General features: G+C 35.8%; 1 protein-coding gene across 2 annotated transcripts in view; it reads left to right on the top strand.

The window, feature by feature from the left end:
- The window catches only part of LY75 (lymphocyte antigen 75), a 124,430-nt gene that overhangs the window by 12,706 nt on the left and 91,772 nt on the right, over positions 1-19,952 (top strand). For both annotated transcript variants that reach the window (XM_025471109.3, XM_025471108.3), the window contains exons 4-11: positions 2,767-2,931; positions 10,425-10,535; positions 11,603-11,746; positions 14,359-14,550; positions 15,607-15,764; positions 17,542-17,652; positions 18,201-18,289; positions 18,438-18,607. In XM_025471109.3, the coding sequence (XP_025326894.2) occupies positions 2,767-2,931; positions 10,425-10,535; positions 11,603-11,746; positions 14,359-14,550; positions 15,607-15,764; positions 17,542-17,652; positions 18,201-18,289; positions 18,438-18,607 (1,140 nt within the window). The remainder of the gene's footprint in view (positions 1-2,766; positions 2,932-10,424; positions 10,536-11,602; positions 11,747-14,358; positions 14,551-15,606; positions 15,765-17,541; positions 17,653-18,200; positions 18,290-18,437; positions 18,608-19,952) is intronic.

Here is a 19,952-nt window from a genome sequence, read left to right as displayed (position 1 = left end):
AGGAAGAGGAAGTAGAAAAGGCATGAGCCGTTAGGAAATTACGAGTAACCTTTACTAGAGCAGTTTCAAAAGACCAGTGGTCGTGGAAGCCAGGTTATAGTGGACTAGAGTATGAACAGAAGGAGAGAAAACCTCTTAGGTTTTATGGATTGGAAATGGAGCAAAGGTGGTGTTTTGGGGGTAGATAGGTTGAAGAAAAACTGTTATGATGGTAGAGACTTAAGTATATTTGTGGCCTGAAGCAAAGAGTAAGGGACAACAGAGACCTATATCCCTGGGACAGCATTAGTGACACTGTTCGTCCTGCCATTTCGGTATATTAGGCAGAGCATTTTTTCTAATAGCTTCTTACTAGAAGGAAACTACGCAGGGCGTTCTAAAGAATTCACTGCTCTTTAGAAAGAGAGAGAGACCAAAGTAACATTTGCATCATGATCTGGTATATAACTGAGACATATCTTCTTACCAGCCATATGAGAGTTATATGAGGTCATAGTACCTGACATGTGGTAAGTGCTCCAGAAATATTTTTAAATAAGCAATTGGTTGGAAGAATGTATAATAAAGAGTAAGGGAAAAGCTCCAGACCTACATAATAGTAAATACTTATAGGGCCCTGCCAAGTGGCAGGTACTAGCCTAAGCACTCAAACTATATTAATCCATTCAGTCTTCACACAACCCTGTAAGGTAGGTACCACTATTTACTGCTCATTTTACAGATGAGCAAAGTGAGGCATGGGGGAAGTTACAACACTTGCCTAAGGTCACTTAGCTATACATTTTATATCTAGGATTCAAATCTAGGAAATCCAGTTTTGAAGTCCTTGCCTTAAACAACTATACTATCATACCTTTTCCAGTAGCCAAGCTGGTGATATTACTAATACTGATCCCTCTTTAAAGGAAGCTGAGTTCAAAATGAAGAGTTCTAAGCAACTAGAAGAGGTTATTTTGAGTTAGTGGTTCTACAGCAGAATCACTTGAAAAATTTATTAGAAGAAAAGAATTTTGGGGCCCACCTCCAGAAATTATAATTTGGTAGATTTGGAGTTTAGTGAGTTCCCAGATGATGCTGATGATGCTGGTCTGGGGACCACACTTTAAGAATCACTGTTCTGGGTAGACGCACAGGCTTAGATCCTAGAACCTACTGAAAGATAAAAGTATTTGCTTCGGCTACAATTGATACTAGGCAGTGTTTGGTCAACTAAGTGCTGATTTCATATAAACCTCGCTATAGTCTGGATCAGAAATTTTCAATGTGAAAGGGAGTTTAGAGGTTATCTAGTGTAAACCCTCATTTTTCAGGTGAGGGGCACCAGATGCAGATTGATAACATGGCCTATCAGGGTCAGACTGCATTTGTATGGAGCCTGGAGATTCCAGGATCCCTGACCTTCATTCCCTACTGTACTTATCCCACTTTACCATGCTTCCTTGACTATCATGAGTTTCAATGTCTTTAGCTTCCTTTGGGTGGTGAGGGTGAGAATGGTAGCATTCATATACCTCTCAGACTTATTTTTAGGAAAGAAGCAGGACTATGAATTTCTCAAAGCTGAGGATTGTTAAACCATGCAGATTGTATTTTATAGCAAACATACTGCCATCCCACTGGAAGCTCCTGGATTTACAGACATAAGGCCCCAGTGGTAATAAGGAAATTTTAGGCAATATACTTACAAATCCACCCATTTTGTTTTCACCAAATATCACATTCAACTCAGTTGCTATTTAGGACATTCAAATGTGTCTGAAGAAGCAGTGTGTGCTGTTCAGAAGATCAACAAGACCAGATTTAGACTAGTGTTCTGATTATAGCTCTGTCACAAACACTGCTAGATCTTTGTTTCCATCTGTGAAATGAGAGCATTAGACAAGATGATCTCAGAGGACCCTTCCAGCTTGAAAGACCATAAGTCTAGCATGTGATAGAAGACTGGTTATGGGAAGCCCTTTGGAAAACTCCCTGAGTGGAGCCTTGGGCACCCTTGACATTGTCTATATTGCATTTCTTTTTCTAGAGAGTATTTTTAAACCACTTGTGTCAAGACCTGTATAACTCATCTAAGAAATAATTTGAAAAGTCTGTCTGAAACTATACATGCTTTTTAGATATTTGTTAAAGAAAATAAGCACATTATACAATGAACATGTATGTCTGTATACATATGCACACATATCTACATATACATCTACAATATTATATAATATTAATTTGGGTCATATATTAAATAATCTGTTAAAACATTAAGAAGATGTTTAGACTGAGTTTTTAAAGTAAGGGAGTCACTTAGATTCTAAATCTTGGGGATTTAAGCAGCATGTCTGCACACACACATGTACATACACACAGTGTTTCACTGCAGGCTGTAGGCAAACCCCTCTGCAGTCTGCCACCATTTTCAAGTGATTTTGTTTTCCATCAGCCCAGGAATTTGACAATGTGAGCACATTCAAAGACTCCTACATTTAGGTAGAAGACCAGCATGGGCTAAAATATGGCATTGTAATTGACAGGGAATAAAAGGAGAGTAGAGGATAGGAAAATGGAAGCTTTAATCAGCCAAAGTCATTTGTTTCCCATGACTTCAATTTCTTTGTGTAACCAAAGAGTCAAAATATGGTCTAGCCAAACAATAAGCTTCAATTTTAGTGTATCCTTAGAGTATGGAAATTGAATTGCAGTATTGGTAAGCATTCTTAGTAATATAAAACACTATTCCCTTACTTTATGATCCCTAACATATCTTTTTATCAACAGAAAATGGCTGTGAAGATAATTGGGAAAAGAATGAGCAGATTGGAAGTTGCTACCAATTTAATACTCAAGCCACTCTTTCTTGGAAGGAAGCTTACATTTCATGTCAGAATCAAGGAGCTGACTTACTGAGCATCAGCAATGCTGCTGAATTAACTTATCTTAAAGGTAGGTTTGCATGTGGTAGAGCAAATTGCTGGGATTGTAAAGATGGCGTCTGTCTACCTCTATTTTCATATCCAGGTGTGTTGTTTTCTGTATATATTTTTCTGTCTTCTCTTAATTGTCAACACTGAAGCCCATAGGCAGAAATGTATACATATAATCCTATTCTATCCTTTGAAAATGCATTTCATGTTGGAGACTGAAAAGAGGTTAATGTTCAGAAAATGGCGGCAGGTAGCAAATTAAACTGCTACTCTAAGCCTAAGTGACAAGATTTTTTTTAAGGTGAACATTAGACTTTGAAAAGTAGAGAGGAAGGTGAAGAAGATGGCCAAGTCACACTAGATGGCATCAGTGACAGGTCCTTGTGTTGAGTAGAGGAGTGTCATCCTCAAAGGCAAGGCAATGTCTAAGAAATCTTAAAGTGGATTTAATGAATGGACACATAGAGTGAATAGGATTTTGTTTTGTTTGTGGGAATTCTTAAATTTTTAATTATGAAAACATATATATATATATACACAAAAAATAGAAAGTAACCTGAAAGAGACTTGTGTAACCACTACCCTGACTTACACACTCTATACACTAGACATTTCATTTTCATTATATTGCTTTACATGGATCGATTCCCTCCCTCCTTCCCTTTTTCCCTTATGTTAAAGAAATAAAATGTTAACAGAGTAAAAGCCCCATGTCCATCTCTCAAAATAACCATTCTTTGAGTACTTTTACTATATATATATATATATATATATATATATATATATAGTATATAGTATATATATAATATATACTATATATACTTTATATTTATATATATTTATATAATAATATATACTATATATACTATATATATACTTTATATATATACTATATACTATATACTATATATATACTTTATATATATACTATATACTATATACTATATATACTTTATATATATATATTTATATATATAATATATACTATATAAATTTTTATATATATATTTACTATATATATACCATTATGTTTTCATTATACTATTCTGTTTTTAAATGATATATTAAATATATATATATTAAATGATATAAATACTTATTTGCCCATTTATAGGTTTATCCATTGTCAACTGCTGCTGTAAAGTATTACATTGTATGAATAAACCACAATTTATCCATGCCCTATTGAGAAACAGGTTGTTTTCAGTTTTTCCTATTACAAACACCTCTGCAGGGAACATCCTCATTTGTGCCTCATGGGGCAGACATGTATGAGAATTTCTCTAGAGTTAGGAATTGCTGAGTTATGGGGACTCTTGATTTTATCTCAGGTCATAATCTCAGGGTCATGGGATAGAGAGCCCTGCATGGAACTCCACTCTGTGGGGAGTCTGCTTCTCTCCTTCTCTCTCTGCTCCTTCCCCGCCCTTGCTTTCTCTCTCTCTAAAAAAAAATAATAATAATAATAATTAAATCTTGGGGTGTTGGGTGGCTCAGTTGGATAAGCATCTGCATTCAGCTCAGGTCATGATCCTAGGGTCCTGGGATGGAGCCCCACATTGGGCTCCCTGTTCAGTGCAGAATCTGCTTCTTTCTCTCCCTCTCCCCCTGGCCTGTGCTCTCTTTCTCTCCCTCTCTCTCTCTCAAATAAATAAATAAAATCTTTGAAATAAAATAATCTTTTAAGAAATCAAGAAACCCAAGTTACTGAGTCTCTGATAATTTGAATGAAAAAATAAATTATATGACAGTAATGATGTTTCAGACTGAAACTGAGTACTAAATGCTTTTCATACATTATCTTATTTAATATCATATAACAATGCTATGAGGTATAGGTATTTCTATTATTATACTCACTTTGCAGATGAGGAATGTGAGGATCAGAGAGGAAGTGTAATTTGCTCAAGGTCACCTACAAGTAATTAGCAGAGCCAAAATTTGAACACAATCAATCTGACTTGAAATAAAGTGGTAGGGGATCCCTGGGTGGCTCAGCGGTTTGACGCCTGCCTTTGGCCCAGGGCTTGATCCTGGAGTTCCGGGATCAAGTCCTGAGTCGGGCTCCTGGCATGGAGCCTGCTTCTCCCTCCTCCTGTGTCTCTGGCTCTCTCTCTCTCTTTCTCTCTCTCTCTCTATCCTAAATAGATAAATCTTTTTAAAAAAAAAAGAAATAAAGTTGTATCCATCATTCATCTATCTGCATTTACCTTTTACAAGACTAGTAAGTTTTTTGCAGGAAGAGTTGGGTCTCATGAGTTTTTCCCTTTTGCACAAAACTCTAAGCATTATTGCTACATATGAAACAAACACCTATTCCTAGATATAATTCAGAGAAATTCTATCACACTGTTTTATAATAAGTATAAATATTTGCTAAATTCAAACTATGAGTAAAACCCTAATATCTCCAGAAAATTACATTATTTAATCATCATCCAACCAGGGACGCCTGGGTGGCTCAGCGTTTGAACATGTCTGCCTTTGGCTCAAGGCGTGATCCTGGTCCAGGGATCAAGTCCCACATCAGGCTCCCTGTGAGGAATCTGCTTCTCCCTCTATCTGTGTCTCTGCTTCTCTATGTGTCTCTCAGGAATAAATAAATAAAATCTTTAAAAAAATCATCATCCAACCTCATAAGACAAGTATTTTTATTCCCATTTACAGATAAGGAAATTGGCATTTAGAAATAACATACCCAAGATCACATGGCTGAGAAGTACCAGAATTGGGATTCAAATATCAACATATATGACTCTATAGCTCTTACTTTTTTTTACTATACTATTTGCTTTTCTTACGTATTTTTTTCTTTTCATCATTAATAGTCTAGTAGACTTTTGTCATGCTTTTTAGCTAATGCTTTGTTCAGCCCTCCTTTCTTACTTACAGCTTTACCCTTTTCCTATGTTGTTTGGTCCTTGAATAATCAGACCCTGATGGACTAGTGGTTCAATGGAATTCTTTTCCAGACCTCACTGAACTTTACAAAGAATATTGTTGAAAGTAAAAAGTGCCAATAAATTTAAGACTCCTGGAATATTGACATTTGAAAACTAATGTTCTCAGTGAAGGACAAAGGTGTGACTATCAAAATCATAACAACTAATGATGCATTGGGAAGAATGAATGTTGCATGATTCCTTTATGCATCATTTCTCTTTAATAACTCATAAAAGTGAGATAATACACTAAGTGGTCCTCCTGTGCTCCAGGCCAGATACTCCCATTTTATGTATATCAATAATTTTAGAGATACACCCTTTCTAATCTTCCAACCTCCTCTTTCACTATGAATGCTGTTTAAGTGTATTGTAATTATTTTAACCTAATTATAATTGCTAGTTTCCCAAGACCCAAGCTGTATTTTTTTTAAAAAGATTTATTTATTTATTATAGACAGACAGAGAGAGAGAGAGCCAGAGACACAGGAGGAGGGAGAAGCAGGCTCCATGCTGGGAGCCTGACGTGGGACTCGATCCTGGGACTCCAGGATCACGCCCTGGGCCAAAGGCAGGTGCCAAACTGCTGAGCCACCCAGAGATCCCCCCACCCAAGCTGTATTTTTAACATCTGAATCTCAGAGTATCCAATATTGAAAATTTATTGAAGTTTCTCTTTTTACTGAAAATTGCCATGGGTAAACATTGGGCTAGGGGAGTGAGGCCAACAAAAGTGAATCAGACAGTGATTTTGTGATCTAGATGCTTCATCTACTTGGGGAAATAAGAGCTGTACATATTCAGAGCATAATGGAGAATGTATTCTCAAATGACTTCTGATCTGATAGCTAGTGGTTGGATGGGACTAGAGAATCTACTGCCAGAAAAAAGGCAGAAACAGTCCCTTGAAAATAAGTCCCATGTAATCTAAAAGAAGTTTGTTTGTTTGTTTGTTTGTTTGTTTGTTTGTTTGTTTTCTGCCTGCCCTATACTTAGTTTTGTTTTACTAATACAGGGGCTTCTGGAGTGGATGATTTGGTTTCCTTACACTCACTAGATTTTGTTTGGAAGTTAGATTTCCCATGGCTCTGGCCTTCCTAGAGAACCTCTAACCACATACTCATCCCAGAGCTACAAAACAGGACCCAGTAGTACCCAGAGCAGGAATAGCACATTTGCATTTTCCTCATTTTCCTCCACCCTGAAGTGTTATTCACTTTGAGTGGCCTCTGACAGGTTCTCCAAGGCTAGGACACTTCTAAGTCAGGGTCCTTGCTGGTGTTGCCTTTCAAATGCATTAGAAGTTCTTCTCTGGCTTATTCCAGGTGCATTACCATGATCAGGCCTGTAGTGTCCCTTGTGGAGAGAGGAATAGAAATAGAGGGTCAAGTCTGAACAGGTTTTAGGGACAGTGACAATTCTACTTCAGTGAACTCACCTATTTGATTTGATTAGGTATGAGGATTTATGCTAGCAGTCATCTGTTTCTTGATGGCAAAGATGGAGGTAAGCTAAGTCTCAAATTCGTCATCTTCTTGCTTGGATTGTATGTAGGAAAAAAGTCTAGCTTCAGATTGTCCAAGCCATAAATGAAATGTCTGCCTTTCATATTTGACAACCTGAATTTTTAGAATCCATTTCACACTCACATTCACCTGGCATAAAACACATAAAGAACATTCCTGTTTTCCAACACGGTCACAATTTTGAAATCCTATGATTCTACTGAAGAATAAGTCATCAGTATGGCTCACGAATAGGACAGTGTAATGAAGCAAATTAGGAACCTAACAGATTCCAAAGTTCATTTTGTTTCTTTATAAATGTGTCCTTACCATGTGCAGGTAAGTGATGGGATTATTCAGATGTCCTGCCGGGGATATCTGAAAAGTCTTCATGGAAGGGAAAGTATTGAGTTTGGATGGGCTAGAAGGATTGGTCTTCCATAGTACCCCAGTTAAAAATTAATAAAGGGAATTCTGAGTGTCCTGTATGATTGAGTCTGAAGTACCATATTTATGTCATAGTTTCCAGAACTTCTTTAGGAAGGCTGGGGAATCAACTGCTTTTATGAATGAGAAATTTACATTAGATTAAATCTTCAATTTGTATGCCAGTGCTTATGCTAACCAAGTGATAGAAAAAGATGAATCGGGATCCCTGGGTGGTGCAGCGGTTTGGTGCCTGCCTTTGGCCCAGGGCATGATCCTGGAGACCCGGGATCGAATCCCACATCGGGCTCCCGGTGCATGGAGCCTGATTCTCCCTCTGCCTGTGTCTCTGCCTCTCTCTCTCTCTCTGTATCTGTCATAAATAAATAAAATATTAAAAAAAAAAGAAAAAAATGAATCCACAGTTCCCTTCAGCATTCTCCCAAGCCATCTACCCAAATACCCACCTTTTACTTCCTTATAGAGTATCCTTACCATCTATTTCCTTGAGAAAAGTGAAGCAAACCCTTAGATTTCCTTCCTCATACTTAGAAATTTATCTGTATCTGTCATCCCTCCAGTTTGCTCAAGGTTAACTCCCTCTCCAAAGCTCTTTGCATCCACACGAGCTGTTTCTTCCCTCTCTTAAATTTTCATTGACTCTCCTCACTCTGCTGACTCTTTCCCAACAGGCCATAAAGTTATTTAAACTTCTACCATTAAAATATAGATAGATAGATGTAGATATAGATGTGGATATATAGATACAGATGTAGATATAGATTCAGATGCAGATACAGTGTATCTTTGCAATTCACTCCCCTAACTTCATATCTGTTCCTCAGTGGAGTGGTAATTAGGCCTCTGCTCCTACCACCCTCTTTCACAAACCCCTGCCCATCCCTTTAATATTGATGTCTGGGTTATTGCTCTTGGCCCCTTTCATCTTTGCTGTTGCTATTTCTGCTCTATACAGGGGAGCTTTTCCACTCCCTTGGTGTCAGTTCTGTTTTAGGCATTTATGTTCTAAAGTCTGCAGTAAGGCAAAAATTGAATATAGTCAAAACTACCCTCAAAAAGCCCTTAGAAGTCTGGATATAGTTTTCTATATGCAAATTATACATATATCAGATATTTTTGTGTGATTTACATGTAGAAAATATCCAAATTTCAAGAACCATTTTTATGTATATAAGGTACACACAAATTATATAAAAGATAATTATATCAATATAAATTTAATTATTTTAAAATTTTATAAATTATATTTTATAGTTTACATAAAAGTTATCTTAAACATGAATATTTTATAAATATTATCATTATAAATATGATTATATTTTATATATAGAGAGATTATGTATATAATTTAATAATGTATCTACATAATTCCCAGAGGAACTAAGAAGCTGTTACTAAGTGTTTAAATGCTGAGAATATTTCAACAAATATATTCCAACCTGTCAGCTCTTCCTATTGTTAGCATCATCCTTATCTTCCGTAGATCATTTCATCAGGTGTTCTATCTCTTTTATATGGCCTTCAACATCTTCAGGTTCTTTTTTCATGATGTTGATAAAGTCTTACCAGGTTTTTGAATAATTTTGTTGACTATCTTGGTACTGGTGTGAAAATCCTTACAATCTTTTCAGTTTACCAATATACGTGGACACATATAAGCATGATTGCATCCATTGCTTGTGCACATATGTATATTGACTGGCATATCTGCAACTAGCCTCACTATTTATTTTTATTTTTTTTAAAGATTTTATTTATTCATAGAGACACAGAGAGAGAGAAGCAGAGACACAGGCAGAGGGAGAAGCAGGCTCCACGCAGAGAGCCTGACGTGGGACTCGATCCAGGGTTTCCAGGATCACGCCCTGGGCTGCAGACAGCGCTAAACCGCTGCGCCACCGGGGCTGCCCTAGCCTCACTATTTAAATTATCTCTGCTTCTCTATCTTTGTCTCTTTCTCGCTGATGGCTTCTGATAGTCAAGTAATGAATTTGAGTGATACATCTCCACTGTAGTCTCTGCGTGTATCTCTTGTTCTGTGGCTCCAACCTAAATATCTCCTTTGGACTCTAGGGTTGTATATTCCATTGCCTACCAAACAGTTCCAATACATATTTCTGAAGCAGTATGAGTAACACTTTACCTTTTGAGGGGTCTACATCTGGTTCTGTCCATAAATTGAAGTCCTCATGGGGACAGGGACTTTGTCTTTTGTTTTTTATATCCTTAGTACCAGTTAAATGATATGTGATTAATGAACTTAAACTGTCAGTCTGGAATACAGTCAGTTCTTCAAAATCTAGATATACAATAGAAACTGTTTTCTTCTGTATCAGTACAAGAGGGTTAAAAATAGTGAAACAGCTATTTTGAGAAGTGAAACAGCTATTTTGAGAAGATTCTGTTCTTACCTTAGAAGAAAGGGACAGGCTAATGGAAAAGCAGAAATGAATTAACTTACTAGCCTTTAGCTGGCTTTGGTGGACAGATAGCCTCCTACGGAATTCTTGCCTTATAATCAAGACCTTGAGATTTTCGCTGTCAATAGAAACTTAAATCTGACTTAGATAATAATTTAGGCAATTTTGTCACTTGTTAAAATTATGTGATCCTTACAGAAAAAGAAGGCATTCCAAGGATTTTCTGGATTGGCCTAAATCAGCTGTACTCTACTAGAGGCTGGGAATGGTCAGACCAGAAGCCATTAAACTTTCTCAACTGGGACCCAGGTAACTTCCCTGTCTTCCATCTACTATGCACAGAGCAAAAGCTTCAAAAAAGTAAATGAACAAAAGCAACCTATTCACTGACAGCTTATAAAATTTTCAAATCTTGACAAATGTTATTATGATTACCTCTCAGAAGAATTTTTCCCCCTAATTCCTTCTTTATTGTGATACCATTACAGCCACGTTGAACCATACCATGGATAACTGAGCATTTGTGTCTAACCTTTATGGCAACCGTACATTTTTAGGTAACAGCAGAATAAGCCCCATAACATGACATGTCTGTGACTAACTGTGTTGTCTCATCTGCAACTCAACTTCATACAGAAATATACTCTTACAATACTGCTCAAGTCCTGACAACATAATGGTTCTATTTTATGACATAAATAAATATCTTAAAGAAAACTTTATAGTTAATAAAACCAACAAAACCTTACTTAGCCAAAAGATTTTTCTCCCCAAAAGAAGTTTAGGTACCTTTTTAAAAAATAAAATCTTAGGCTTCTAACAAATATAGACTCTAAATGTTAACACTAGATTCAGTATTTTTTTAAAAAGTGTTCTGTATACATATAAGAAAAATGGGTTAAGTACAATAAAATACCAATAGGTAATGTAATGAAATTTCATTGAATTAAGGAATTAATTCTCTATTCAGTTAATAAAATCTTCAAAGATAATTTAACTTTTAATTCAAGGTCTTAAAGAGCATTACAGAATCATAAATTAGTATTTATTGTATAGAGTAGCAGATTAAGAGCTACTATCTGCAGGATATGATATGGAAGTTGATTGGGGGCAGAGATTTGTTTTGGTTTTTGGTTTTGTTTTTTAAATTACCTATAGTGTATCAGAGTGTTTCACCCTGTATCCTGTATTTTAGAAGGAAGACATATTTAAGAACATGAATGTTTATTGAGGCATCTACATCTCAATTTAGTAGAAGGTTTTAACTATTTTGAGTTCCAATATAATCAGAAAATTAGAAATACAAATTATTTTTTCTAACCACCACTTGGCCCTAACCTTCTCTTTTTAATTTTTTTAATTTTCTACCGTTTAAGATATGCCGAGTGCACCAATGATCATAGGTGGATCAAGCTGTGCAAGAATGGATGCCATGTCTGGTTTATGGCAGAGTTTTTCCTGTGAAGTTCAATTGCCCTATGTCTGCAAGAAACCCTTAAATAACACGGTGGAGTTAACAGGTATCTTTCTCATTTCATTGTGCAAATAGGTCTTAAAATTATAGTTTTGTGAAGTCCAATAAAATCCATTTCAGACATCTATTTCCACCTTTCCTTCACCTGATACTACCAATGCCAAAAATTACTTTGTTTAGACCCTGTGGTTGGGTATTATCAACTATATATGCATAAAGCTTTGGTTTGGTATATCCCCATAAGAAGGCAGAGGTATTCTAGGTAAGAAATATGTTTCTATTCACAGAGGTGGACTCTTTTTTCATTAGAGCAGTGGTTCTCAGCTTGTGGTTTCTAGACCAATACAGTATCAGTGTCATCCTGTACCTGTTTGAAATGCAAATCCTTAGGACCCACCTCAGATTTACCGAATCAAAAACTCTGTGGGCCCCAACAATCTGTGTTTTAAGAAGCTTTCCTGGAGATGCTGATGCACATTCACATCTTATGTATAACTTGCCTCTATGAGAAATCAAAAACGGTAGACGGTGGAACTCTCCTGGGATTTCCAGCTCCTGCCCCATGATGCCCATCCCTGTTCTGTCCTTCTTTGCCAGGCTGATTTTTTAGGTTGTTGTGTTGATAAATCAGGTAGAAAAGCAGAGGTGCAGAAGGACAAAATGTGTACAAGGAGGAGGGGTTTCAAGGGATTTCAGGGGTAAGAGAAACACAGAACAGTTGAAGTTTCTGAAGTACAGAGAAACTTCAGAAGCCTTTGAAAGAATAAGAGGAGTGCCCTTACTGTCTTGCACAAGGCCCAGCACATACCTGGTATTTGATTAAATCCTTTTGAACAGGGATCCCTGGGTGGCACAGCGGTTTGGCGCCTGCCTTTGGCCCAGGGCACGATCCTGGGGACCCGGGATTGAATCCCACGTCGGGCTCCCGGTACATGGAGCCTGCTTCTCCCTCTGCCTGTGTCTCTGCCCCTCTCTCTTTCTCTCTCTCTGTGTGACTATCATAGATAAATAAAAATTTTTAAAAAATCCTTCTGAACAAGAGAAGCTAATACTCAAACCTGGGAGGAAAAAAGGTTTTAAAATGTCTTGTTTAAAGAATGTTGGGGGAAGGAGATAAAATTTCTTGTCCATATAGGAGCATAAAGCTATTTTTTAAGACTAAAAAATAAAGATTGTCAGATGTTTTATTAAAATACTAGGGGAAAATTAACATTCATCTTCCAAGTTGATTCAAACCAAATTAGTTCACACACAAAAGCATAATAGAAAAGACAGCACAGATGAAAATAAACCAGGTGACTGATGATAGATCAAATAAATATCCTATAGTAGCAATTATTAAATAAATCATGATGTTTCCACATGATTGAATAATATGCATTTATTAAAATAACTGTGCCAGCAGGAAAATACAAGAGCAGAACAAAATGATATGCCTACTTATCATTTTAATCTTGTAAAAATATGTTTTCATAGAGACAAAGACTAGAATAGTAAAATGTTTGTTCTAAGTTCAATTATGGGTATTTTTTCCTCTGTTCCTTTATCATAATCATAAAATATAATAATAATTATAATAATAGCATGTTCTATTTCAGAAACTTAAAATTAATTGAGTTATCTTGCAAATGTGAGAAGCTAACTGGACCTGAATTTTATCTTTAAGTAAAGGGCAAACTGTTTATATTTTTAAGTTGCTGTATCTTCATTAAATGGACATTCCAAACAGTTATGAATCCATGAGGTCTGAGTAATTGACTTAATTTCTAATTCTATTAAGAAGGTTAAAAGTATTTTATATGGTTGTATACCTCAGTCTTTTTCTCCAATATTTCTTGACCATCATTTGAGTGAGTTTTAACATGATCTAAACAAAGAATCACTAATTACATGAGGATGTGAATCTAGTAAAGGAAAGGAAAGAAGAGATCCAGAGAGGTCTTGTACCCTTTCCCTTTATCATTGTCCTCCCTTTCATGTGGAGTTTATAAATGTTTTACTCTATTCCTTAAATCTTTATCCTTTGTCCAACAGTAGGCATGAATGCACATCCCCTTACCAATCTTTTTTTTTAAGATTTTTTAATTTATTCATGAGAGACAGAAAGAGAGAGAGGCAGAGACATAGGCAGAAGAAGAAGAAGCAGGCTCCCTGCGAGGAACCTGATGCGGGACCCCGGAATCATGACCTGAGCCAATAGCAGATAGTCAACCACTGAGCCACCCAGGTGCCCCTCCTCTTGCTAATCTGACATACATGACCATACATGAATCTGGACTTCATAACCTCTCAAAGTCAGAGACTAGAGGGAAACCTAACAAATCCCATACCAAGGAAGAGATATGTCAGTGACTGACTTACCCCACACCATTCTTCTATCTATTGGGACTAAGGGAATTCCCTCCTCAAATAGTTGGAGCCCAATCATGTAGCACATTTGTATCACATTGCAGTTATATCATTATCTGTATCCCATCACTCTTGTGATAATGCCATGTAGAATGTGAGGCACCACATAAAGTCATGTCCTTATGCCCTTTGACATCACATTCCCTAGTTTTCCAGAATCCTGATGATTTAAGAAGGAAGAATTTGGAATGTTTTTGATTCAAAATAGATGTATCTTTACTGGAATATAAATAGCTGCTTTTCTTGCAGATGTTTGGACATATTCAGATACACACTGTGATGCAGGCTGGCTGTCAAATAATGGGTTTTGCTATCTGCTGGTAAATGAAAGTGATTCCTGGGATAAGGCACAAACAAAATGCAAAGCCTTAAGCAGCGATCTCATCAGCATTCATTCTTTAGCAGATGTGGAGGTGGTTGTCACAAAACTCCATAATGGGGGTAAGTTTTTAAATTTTCCTATTTGAGAGGTTTAAAACATTCTAAGGTACCCCTATTTTTAGACTCTTAGTGGGAATGAAAGCCTACAATTTGATCCTTACAGATCAGTACTATCCAATAGAATTTTCTGTGATGATGGAGCTGTTCTATAATCTGTGCTGTCCAGTATAGCTGCCACCAGCCATTTGTGGCTTGTGAGCTTGTGGAACTGATTTTTACTTTTATTTAATTTTTGTTATTTTACAAATAGGCATATGTAGCTAGAGCTACCAATTTGACAGTATAGCCAGTGATTGAATAATTTCCCTCCTCTCATAAGCTAAATGCTATTTAATTTGCTCCAGATGCTTAAGTGATGATAATTTCATGATTATTTCACTTTTATAATTATTTAAAAGCTAAAGACTGAAGAACAAAAATAAGCTAGACAGGCAGTATTATATCCTCCTCCTAGGATTCACTAATAGTAATAACTAATAATAAACACCTCTTCTATGTCAGCATGGTGTTAATTGTTTCCCCTGGGAAGGCAGCAGCATCATCCAAGGGTAGGGATGGACGTCAATCCCATTCTGACTCGATTTGTAGAATTTCATTATAGGTTTCCCCTGCTATCCAAAAGTAGATTGTTCTTATGAAATCTTTCATAAACCAAAATGGCATAAAACTAAGAAGTAAACACCATTTAATAAAAGCTAAATCCTCTTCAGATTTCTTTCACTTAGTGAAAACAGGTACATATGTCTTTCGTAAAAGTGAAGTGGCAGAAAGAGCAGAGGAAACCTGTCTACCCCATAAAGCAAGGTTTATCTAAACTAGATAGGGAACACTTAACCTATAGATCATAGCATGGTTGTTCCACTATGTACTCTGCCTATATACGTACTCTGAAAAGCACTCAACCTCTGGACTGCCTAAATGAGCAATGTTTTCATAGATTAATTACAAATACCACTGAGACTCCTAAAACCCCATTATCAGAATGTAAAAATCAGTAACAATGTACATAATGAGGTATGTAATTGAGTAAAAGCAAATAAAATATTTTTCTTTTAGATGCCAAAGAAGAAATATGGATAGGTCTTAAGAACAAAAATGTACCAACTTTATTTCAGTGGTCTGATGGTACAGAAGTTACTCTAACATATTGGAATAAGAATGAGCCAAATGTTCCCTACAATAAGACTCCCAACTGCGTTTCCTATTTAGGAAAGGTAGGAAACCTCCTGTGGCTTATTTATATTCTTATTGTATACCAAATAATAATAGTAAGATGACTTTGGTTGAGATATTTGTGTTTGGGCTGGAAAAGAAAATAAAAGGTAAGAGCCCTATAGATTGTCTTTCCAGAAGCTACTGGAAAAAAAATAGGTAAATAACACAATGACTAAATGAGCAATCCACTTCCTGTCTGAGAGTATCTGGTCTGGTCTGAAACACATAAAAGGAAATCCTGTTAGAACTCAATTTTTATGCCAGATTGATTCTAATAAGCTGCTTTCTCTCTGGACCGTCAATATGATATTTAACATACAGCCACAACTTAAGGGAAAAATCCCATCTTCTTAATTCATGTTTAAATTTTTATATTACTTTGAGAAGTGAAAAACTATTTTTATTTAAAAATAAGGTCTCAAAAAAAAAAAAAAAAGGTCTAAGGGCAGCTGGCTGGCTCAGTCAGGGGAGCATGTGACTCGTGATCTCCAGTTTGTGAGTTCAAGCCCCACATTGAGGATAGAGACTACTTAGTAAATAAATTAATTAAAAATTAGGTCTAATGTTTTTTCAGAAAACATCTTTCTTCTGTAGAATACTTATTTATTAAACATGCTTTACTTAAGAGTCCAAAATAGGCTCTATTTGAGAGAAAAGACATGTGCATCTCTATATTTTGTTTGTACTGCTTTCCTGGGGACTCCTGGAGGCTTGTGTCACCCAAACTTCTAGAGAGAGGTAAATGGAAGTAATAAATGATATGTGTATTTAGGAGTGTTTCAAGATTAAAGAGGTATTTAGAAAGGTGTCAAAGATAAATTTAGAAGGGTGTCACATTTCGTGCTCTATTTAAAAAGATATTTAAGATGTCTTTGGTAGAGTGTCAAAGATAGAGATCCCATAGGCAAGAATAAACTGATAGCATACCTAGATAGCATTCCAGTGTTCAAAACTGACCCTTATCAGAATTTACCTTTTGAAATTTAATTTGAAGAAAGCAGGGTGACTTAAGCAAAATTAATGCTAGTAGCATATTTGAAAGGGATTATTTTGAAGTCTAGGCTGAAGTAGAGTGGAAGGAACTTTTGATTTTGGAATTGATTTTGGGAGAGTAGCTGTTCTAACTACCATGATTTTTATATATATATAAATATATATATTTATATTTTTAAATTTATATTTTATATTATATATATTTATTTATATTTATTTAATTTATATTTTATATTTATATAAAATATATATATTTTATATATATAAGTTAGTAGGTGTTTATATATATATATATATATATATATATATAAGAGATATATATAAAGAGACTAAGACAGCATGGTTGGTTGACATATCCAAAAGTTTTTAGCCAAAGGGCAAACTTAGGCCATGTCATATGAAAGAAGACTAGAACACTGGTGACTGTGTGTAGGCTGAGTTCTTCTTTCTTCAACTTCTGTACTAAAAGTCCTTGATGGTTTTACTGTTACTCTAACAAGAAAATAGAATCATTTCCACTATGATCTGGAAGTGGTGTTGAAATAACAAACTGTGAGCCACAACCTTGCAGGCCTACTGGGTGGCATTTTCTAGGAGTATGTCCCCAGATGTAGTCTTTCATTTATAGTCATTTTCTTTTTCCTTCTTCTTCTTCCTTGCCCTGCCCCTTGCTCACAGTTTTGTGAGAAGAAACCATCTTGATTTAAAATAAGTTAGAGTTCAACTCTAAATATATGGCAAATAATTTCTCTGTGGGAAATTTTTTTTTCTATTTTTAAAAAGCTAGGTCAGTGGAAAGTCCAGTCATGTGAAGAGAAACTTAAATATGTATGCAAGAAAAAGGGAGAAAAAATGAACGATACAACATCTGATAAGATGTGTCCTCCAGATGAGGTATGTAAAATCCCTGTATAAGTTTTCCTAAGCAGCGTTACACCTTCTTGATTGAAGGTGGTAGTTGAGACTGAAACAATTCAGACCTGGAAAGTAGAAGAAATGACTATACCTTCTGTTCACTTATGTTAGAGCAAATCAGAGGGCAGTGAATCATAACATATTGGCATTCTTACAATAAGAAAAAATTTTATAGGAAAAAGTTACCTATTCATGATTTTTATTAAAAAAGTATGTGTTGTAATCCTTAATGCTGATACCTTTACTTCCTCCAATTATTTTTTTCCTGTTCAAAAATAGTTCAACCAACAATATTATAGTCTTATGAGAAGCTAGGCCTTGGAGGTAAAGAGAAATAAGACACACCTTCCATCTGACACAGGCTCACAGTCCTGTAGGAGTTATCTATGAAGTTGTATCCCACCTTCATCATCTGTATGGATTTACTGGCTATGTCCTTAATTTCTCTAAGTGTGAAATGTTACCAGTGTAACAGAATCTTTCTTGTTAGAGGAGAGACATTAATTGATGTATCTCCTCTGATTTAGGGCTGGAAAAGACATGGAGAAACCTGTTACAAGATTTACAAAGATGAGGTCCCTTTTGGAACCAACTGCAACCTGACTATAACTAGCAGGTATGACCATTAGTAAACATGTGCTGGTGAACTTTTAAATCTGGGTTAGTTTTGCTAAATAAGCTTTCTAAGAAAAAAGGTACATCTTCAATTTATATAGTATTCCATCATTGTTAAAACACCTACTAACTTAACCCTTGTTTTGCAGATTTGAGCAAGAATACCTGAATGATATGATTAAAAAGTATACTAAATCTCCAGGAAAATACTTCTGGACTGGCCTGAGAGATATGGATTCACATGGAGAGTATAGTTGGACAGGTGTTGGTGGAGTAAAGCAAGCTGTAACTTTTTCCAACTGGAATTTTCTTGAGCCAGGTGAGTGCCTTAGTCTTGAAAGTAGTGGAATATGATGATTTGTGAAATGCAGTATACCTTCCAGATGTTGTCTTCACTTAGCTTTGAAATGTGAGGAAAATTATAATCTTCAGGATGAGAGTCTATCAATGGAACCATAGATAGAAGCAGTGACTATGTCTTCCTTATTAAATCCTTAGGAATAACCCCAAAAAGGGAGCTAAAAAACTCAGTTCTCAGAAACCACCTATAATGGCACAAAGCTAGAACCATCAGTGCAAGTTTTTTTTTTAAATCTTTTCTATGTAAGTCTCAAACAGAATCTAGAAGCTTCATTTTGAAGTGCTTTACATTTTCATCTCTTTGCTTCTTCTTTCTCCAAATTTCTCCAAAATCGAATGTGTTTATTTCTATTATTCCGAATGGATGAGAATTAAGGAGGCAATATTGTAGGTATTATTCATTCTGAAAGTTAGTTCATCCTTCTTTAACCAGCTCAAAGTATTGACCATATTTAGCCATAGAATCAGAACCATTTTGAACCAGAAAGGACCTCAGATATCCCTTCTGATTTCAGAGTTGAGAAGATAGAGTCTCAGAAGGTGATTTACTTAACAAATGTTACCTGGTTATTGGATTGCTAAAATTCAGATCCCTGATTCCTAATCCAGTGCTTTATAGAGGATTTTGGTTTTCTATAAGACTGGAGCTATAAAGCATTCAATTTTTGTTTCTTTGGATTATTTATATTTTCTTGTTTTTGTACGATGTGATCACAAAGACCACTTTTTAAAACCCAGTTACTGGAACATATGAGTGTATAATGAAACACAATACTTGAAATAGAGAATGCCCACAAAATTTGAAATAGATGGTCACCACCATAAATGTAAATGGTATTGATAACAAGGTCATCTTTTTACTTATAGAAGATGGAGGATACAGGTGCTTATCTTGGTGAAATCTCACTTTAGATTATAATGTTCTAATATATAAAACATGGGATTTCTTTTATAGACATTCAGATTTCTTACAGTCAATGTCATATTCTTCATAGATAACCTTCAGTGGTTGGAGAAGAGCTCAGGAAATAGCCACAATGGCTATTCTTTCAGTCCTATAGCCAGAAAGACTACTATTAATCTCTCTTTACTATAATTACTCCCAACTTCAGCCAGCTTGGTCCATCATGGACAAGACTTGGGTAGGGGGCAGAACAGGGGAAAAATAGGACACCCATCGAGGACAACACAGCATTTTTTCTCCCAGTCCCTTGTTCTAATTGCTGTCCAGGTATGAGACATGAGACAATGTTTGTTTGGTGAAATAGAAGTCGTCATTATTTTCCAACTTATGTTCTTCTTGT

This window comes from Canis lupus, chromosome 36, assembly GCF_003254725.2.
Source record: "Canis lupus dingo isolate Sandy chromosome 36, ASM325472v2, whole genome shotgun sequence".
In the NCBI taxonomy this organism is placed as follows: Eukaryota; Metazoa; Chordata; class Mammalia; order Carnivora; family Canidae; genus Canis; species Canis lupus.
The sequence above is the reverse complement of the archived record's forward strand: the minus strand, read 5'-3'. Positions and strand labels throughout refer to the sequence as shown.